General features: G+C 38.0%; 1 protein-coding gene across 1 annotated transcript in view; it reads left to right on the top strand.

The window, feature by feature from the left end:
- Positions 1-4,818: 4,818 nt before the first annotated feature.
- Positions 4,819-7,196, top strand: part of ARHGAP15 (Rho GTPase activating protein 15) — a 678,200-nt gene continuing 675,822 nt past the window's right edge. Inside the window, exon 1 of the mRNA XM_052635885.1 lies at positions 4,819-4,983. Coding sequence (XP_052491845.1) covers positions 4,819-4,983 — 165 coding nt within the window. The remainder of the gene's footprint in view (positions 4,984-7,196) is intronic.

The raw sequence follows: 7,196 nt of genomic DNA, 5'->3' as shown, positions 1-7,196 counted from the left end.
AAATAATACTAATCAGTGTAGGGGGAATGCAGCTTAAAAGAAAGATCTAAAGGAGGAATTTTGAAATTCCTTTCTGCAGATTGTCCCCTATAAAACAGGTGGGGAAGCCAGATAAGAAGTTTTTTAAAGAAAGCCAGCCTGTTGACAGAAACCCATCACCAGACAAATTATGGGTTAATTGTGAAATCAATATAAGAATGCAGATGTTGATTTGATGCTGAAATGTGTGCCATCTGAGGAAGCAACATTTCCTATAAATGGCTCATGGTGAGGCTATGTAAATTCAGTGGCTTCACGCTCTTGGTCAGAAGATAGTGGCTTTAGCTAGAGTATTTCCGTCACCAGTGTGACAAGCACACTATCTTTGGAGTATGAATCTAATGAATAATGTGGAAGATCAAGCCTTGAATGAACTCCAAGGGGAATCCAGATTCTTTTAGAAAAGATTTATATGTTTAATCCTTGACTCTCCTCAAGCATCATCCACATCCCTTGGACATTATATCATACCCATGCATTTACATTGCTGCCTATTTGCCTGAAACTGTGGAGCTCTGTAAATCTGCAGTAGTACTTCAGCTCCCAGTTTTTTAGCACAGTGGTATCAGAAGTGAAAAGGATGGTGCATATCATAGCAGTCCTCTTGGTTGACCATGCACCCTCTCTCTCACTTTTCTTCCAAACACGGAACAAGGGGCTATGGACTTGTTCAAGGTCATGAAGGTGGACATTAGAGACTGTGCTGCCACTAGAAGTCATCATGAGTTCTTTTTATGCAACTAGTCTAATTATAATGAATCCAAGGTCTGCATCACAATCACAGTGCCTATTCATAATTACTTCATTCACTGAAACTCTGAAAAGACTCATACTTTTATTAGTAGCACTTTATCAATGTAAAAAATCCATAGATTTGCTTTATTTTGAAATGACGTCTTCTTGGCATTATTTATAACAAATAATACACAAATCCAAAAAAGTATTATCCTGTACTGGGGTATATGGAAAAATAACTATTTATATCATCTGCCTGTGATTGCATTTACTTTTTAAAACACACTGATATATTTAACCTTCTATATCTTATTCTAGTTATATATACAGGTAAGTTCCCTTATTGGTGACCATTAGTGGTCAGCTTCGATCCATTTAAAAATTCTATTAAATGTAGTTGTAATCATATTTCTATGGAATAGTGGAGATAAGACTTCCTTATTTTATTACTTCAAAGTTGTATTTCCAATGTTGTCGAAAGAGCCTTTTTGTTCTCAATTAAATAAGTTTTTTAAATATGTCACTCATAGGATTATGAAAATGAATATATTTTAAATAAATGAGAATAAAATAAGTAGAAAAATAATTTGGTTCAGTCAGTTCAGTCAGCTCAGTCGCTCAGTCGTGTCCGACTTTTTGCGACCCCTTGAATCACAACACGCCAGGTCTCCCTGTCCATCACCAAGTCCCGGAGTTCACTCAAACTCACATCCATCGAGTCAGTGATGCCATCCAGCCATCTCATCCTCTGTCGTCCCCTTTTCCTCCTGCCCCCAATCCCTCCCAGCATCAGAGTCTTTTCCAATGAGTCAACTCTTCGCATGAGGTGGCCAAAGTACTGGAGTTTCAGCTTTCGCATCATTCCTTCCAAAGAACACCCAGGGCTGATCTCCTTCAGAATGGACTGGTTGGATCTCCTTGCAGTCCAAGGGACTCTCAAGAGTCTTCTCCAGCACCACAGTTCAAAAGCATCAATTCTTCGGCACTCAGCTTTCTTCACAGTCCAACTCTTGCATCCATACATGACCACTGGAAAAATCGTAGCCTTGACTAGATGGACCTTTGTTGGCCAAGTAATGTCTCTGCTTTTGAATATGCTATCTAGGTTGGTCATAACTTTTCTTCCAAGGAGTAAGTGTCTTTTAATTTCATGGCTGCAGTCACCATCTGCAGTGATTTTGGAGCCAAAAAAATAAAGTCTGACACCGTTTCCACTGTTTCCCCGTCTATTTCCCATGAAGTGATGGGATCAGTTTCACGAATTCTTAATACAACTATCCTGTAAATAACTTAGTTGAGACTTTCCTGGTAGCTCAGATGGTAAAAAATTCACCTTCAGTGCAGGAGACCCGGTTTCAATCCCTGGATCAGAAAGATCCCCTGGAGAAGTTTCGGTTCAATTCAGTTCAGTTGCTCAGTCGTGTCTGACTCTTTGCGACCCCATGAATCGCAGCACGCCAGGCTTCCCTGTCCATCACCAACTCCCAGAGTTCACTCAAACTCACGTCCATCGAGTCAGTGATGCCATCCAGCCATCTCATCCTCTGTCGTCCCCTTCTCCTCCTGCCCCCAATCCCTCCCAGAATCAAAGTCTTTTCCAATGAGTCAACTCTTCACTTGAGGTGGCCAAAGTACTGGAGTTTCAGCTTTGGCATCATTCCTTCCAAAGAACACCCAGGACTGATCTCCTTTAGAATGGACTGGTTGGATCTCCTTGCAGTCCAAGAAGTTAGATATTACTAAAGTACAATGAAGTGCAGTTGTTTAAAGTGTACAATTTGATCATTTTTAATACTTGTATATTGTTGTTAAACCATCATCACAATCAAGATAACAAATGTATCCGTCACTCCCAAAAGGTTCTTTGTTTCCAGAGTCTACCCTGCCCCTAGGCAATCTTTGTTTTTTCTGTTTACTTTGCTAGTTTGTATATTCAAAAATATTATATAAATGAAATCATAAATAAGCAATGAGAACTTTTTAAGGAGAGGGCTTGGTTTCTTTTACTCTGCCCAGTACGTTTGCAATTCATCCCTGTAGTTGCATGCATCAGTTGTCCATTTTTTATTGTTATACCGTGTAGATAAACCAGAATTTTTCTATCAGTTCATCCACTGGTGGACTTATGGTTCTTTTTTTTTTTTTTTTTTTTAGTGAGTTCAGTTCAGTTGCTCAGTCGTGTCTGACTCTCTGCGACCCCATGAATCGCAGCACACCAGGTTTCCCTGTCCATCACCAACTCCCGGAGTTCACCCAAACTCATGTGCATCGAGTCAGTGATACCATCCAGCCATCTCATCCTCTGTCGTCCCCTTCTCCTCCTGCCCCAGATCCCTCCCAGCATCAAGGTCTTTTCCAATGAGTCAACTCTTCATATGAGGTGGCCAAAATATTGAAGTGTCAGCCTCAGCATCAGTCCTTCCAATGGACACCCAGGACTGGTCTCCTTTAGGATGGACTGGTTGGATCTCCTTGCAGTCCAAGGGATGTTGCAAGAGTCATTTTAGTGAGGGAGTAAAATAAATATTCCACTTCTTTGTGTTCACTGTCCTTAAGAAAATTTTTAGTCTTTCCGATGCTTATTTTTCTCCTCTATAAAAACATCAGTATAATGTGAATATCATAGGAGCTTTATAAGGATTAAACCAGCTAATTGCCTGGCACATAGTAAATATTCAATAGATATTAACTTTTTAAAAAATATCACTCAGTTTCCTAATTGGTATCAGTTTTTCCTGATACCACTTTTCCTCCTATTAAAATGCTTTTATTTTTTCTTAATTACTTTCATGTCCACTCAACCAGAACATTACCATGATTCTAGCCCAGTTGTCTGTCCAAGCAATGTAGAAGTACCAGTACAATTGGCTCCTTAAAATATAATCCTCCTTTAGGATTATATTGACTTTTAAAACTGACTGATGACAGTTTTTTCTAATGTTGTACCCACTTGACCAGGTTAGCACTGAAGCATCTGTATAGGTGAGAGATGGAGACAACACTCAGGCAGAAGCGGGTCTGTTTCTAGAAACTTAGAAGCTATATTTGCATTGCAAATGTTCTATTTTAAATGAGTAGATGTATTCATTTGAGGAACTTGTGGCCAGGAGCAGCTGAAAAGGATTATGTGTTTGGGAAGCAACTAAAAGCCCTCTTGGTCCACCCACCCAATTTATTTTCTTTGTTTTCTTTTTCTGAAGTTTTGTTTTTTCATAGCCACTCCTTTAAAATTTGCCCACGCTGGATTTTCCTGGCTGAATCAGACTCCTTCCAATAAAATAAATGTAAATAAATAAATAAACAATGTTGATGTGTTGATTTTCTCTTTCTTGATAAATATTATATCCAATAAGTTATTAATACTAAATCTAGTTCAGTTGGCAGATGGCAGTGGACAAAGGAATTTTAATTTTTCCCTGTGGATATTGCAAGTAGAGGTGGGGGCTAGGACTCTGAACCAGGCTAATGAGGCCAAGCCAGCATATTTGATAGTCAGTGGGACCAGCTTGGTTTGCTCTAAAGCCAATTTTATACACTTAAATTTGACCTTATTCACAGTTTTTTGGGTTATTTTCCCCACTAAAAAAAAAAAGTTGCCAGTAATAGTATCTGAAAGTGGTGTGGGATGGGGTGGCTAATAGATCAAAGACATTGTGAATGAAAACAGCATATACCCTGAAAATGCTTAGTTGGCAATAGCATTTCTATATAATGGAGACCATATCATATTGTCATTAGGAGTTTCTTAATCAAATTAAGGAACTACACAGAACTGAGTGTATTATATTTGAATTGAAATCCTCTGGCATGAATACAGTAGTGTTAGAATATAGAGGTCCCAACTGATAAAAAACAAACAAACAAAAAAACACACTGCGAAGTAACTACCTTCTTCCTCACCGCTCAAAGAGGCGGAGACTTTATGCCATTTTTGTACCTTAATGATGAATAGAGATGTCTACTCCACCAAGAGTTTTTCATAGAAAACTATGTATATTGAGAATAATATAATACTTTTATATTTTATCAGGATAACACTGTAATATGCAGAAATCTCCAAATTCTGATATCCCTGTGGAAACGCTGAATCCCACCCGCCAAGGCACTGGAGCTGTACAAATGAGAATCAAAAATGCCAACAGCCACCATGACAGGCTGAGCCAAAGTAAATCTATGATCCTTACCGACGCTGGGAAGGTCACTGAACCTGTAAGTCAGATACCCCAAGTTCCCTGATATAGAATTTTATAAAAAAGTAAAAAGGAGGGGGGGCTAATTAGCCTTGTTTTATTTGTTTTCCTAATGTGCATGAGAAAACTGTTTTTGTAATGCATTTTATCTTGCCTACTTATAATCATAATAATATCCCCAGTTGCAAAAGAAGAGCTGGGCTTAATCCAGAGTGATAAAGTGGATTTGGAACTAGACTGAAGAGCACCTTTGACTCATTTTAAGGGCCTCCACTATCATGCTTCAGTGTCATAAAAATAATGAGGTTATGCTAGCATGTGGTGTTTGTACTTCCAAATACAGTACATCACTTTGAAAAGCCAGAGGCTAAAATTAGCTAAGAATAAACTGAGAAAAAATATATTTTTTAAATGTGAAAATCTCTTCCTTAAAAATCTTCCAATATATGATATTGGAAATTACAGTCTGATTTGGAATGAGTTTGAGCAGTGGAAATGGTGTGGCAATTTAAGGTTTGGAGAGGAAGCCATTTTGTCTCCATAATGTGTCATTAGGAAGATTTGAAATAAAATAGTTAGAGATGAACTCTACTGCCAATTGTGTCCCTGCCCCTGCACTCATCCTGAGCCACTAAACATACTGATTGCAATGAGTCTCCTCTGGTTAATTTTCTTCCATAATGGTGGTAACTTGCAGCTGAGGCCATAGGATGTTACAAAATTATTTATGCAGTGTTAGCCACTCTTTTGGACCCCGGATCTGTTTTGTTGCTCACAGTGAGAGCAAGAGCAAGAGATAGGTTAGCTGGGGATAGCCTGTGAGTCCCAGTCACCCTGCAGTAACATGTGAGCTATTAATTGAGTGTTCTGTTAATATCATAGGGGCCTATGAAATATTCAGCTCCCTAACTGAGTTATTAAATGAGATCAACTTGCTGAGTAGCATGTTACTGATTATATTTATTCCCTGTTTTTCACTCGAATTTCAAGTGCAGAATTAACCCACCACAATTTCAGGAGCCTGAGGAATATATGATTTTAACCATTCTTTCTTCAGGTATTATAGACAGATGTAGCATGAGGAAGCCAGTGATTGTATTTTGGAAGTGATAAATATATCCCTAGATAAGGTTCTAAGAGAAACATTTTTCTTTCTTTCTTTTCTCATTTAAAAGTATTGTCTGCTGGGAGGCACAACACAGTCAGCCTGACTTTGAAACCTGCTAAACCGTTCCTCAACCATGAACTTGAGACAGTGGTTAGAGTAAATTATTGGAATCTCTATAATGTATTATCAGTAAGAACTGTACCTTTGAAAAAGTTTAAAAGTTAAGTATATTTAATGATGCCTAACATATTTTATTGGCTGTGTTTAACAAAAGGCACTATGCCGCAGTTGTTTTTGACAAGCATGAAAACATCACAGCATGAGACTGCAAAAGGAATTATGGAGAGAAATTACAAGTGATCCATCTCTCAATGAATTATCCACCTCAATAGCCCGCAGAACTCAGCTACCAATTAACACCTACTTTATTACATGTTGGGATGTACTTAATAACTTTCATGTGTTTATGCACTATTACCTTGACTGATGCCTCTTGTACAATTAGGCATAATTGGCATATCAATATGCAAAAGTTAAAAGGATTAACCCTCTTAAAACTAATGAGCATTTCTGTATCCAGCTGCTAAATGAGACAAAATTAGCATTTTTCACTTTTGGGCAGGATTTTATCATGCAGTTTCTCATTGTTGATATTACCTTGTTACATAACTTTAGTTTGGGGGGTTGTATGCTGGACTGCTGGAGAATCAGAGTTTTCCAAAGTTAAATTAGCTATAATTATCCCAGCTTTTGTTTCCGCATTCTTAGCCTCGGCAATATGTATTCCTCGATAAGGAACAAAAATAAAAGTTACTTTTGGTTATGTGTGCTCAGTGCATAATTATATAAAAGGGGTATTTTAGTGAGGATATGTCATTTCACCAAGAAAACTTGGCTCAGAGATACTGTATTGAAAGCTTGCCATGGCACTAATTTTCTTTCTGTCTCAGTTCTTTTCATCTCTTTTTTCCATGCACAATTTTCTGACTAGATACTGACAGAATGTAAAGTATTTTGGCATATTTATTCAAACAAGCCTGTTAAAGATATCTGCTCAAGCTAAACTAAGAACTTGATTTTTCAGAAGTTGGAAGTTGGGGTAAGGTCAAGGGGGAGATTTTGAA

The sequence above is a fragment of the Budorcas taxicolor genome, chromosome 2, assembly GCF_023091745.1.
Source record: "Budorcas taxicolor isolate Tak-1 chromosome 2, Takin1.1, whole genome shotgun sequence".
In the NCBI taxonomy this organism is placed as follows: domain Eukaryota; kingdom Metazoa; phylum Chordata; class Mammalia; order Artiodactyla; family Bovidae; genus Budorcas; species Budorcas taxicolor.
The sequence above is the reverse complement of the archived record's forward strand: the minus strand, read 5'-3'. Positions and strand labels throughout refer to the sequence as shown.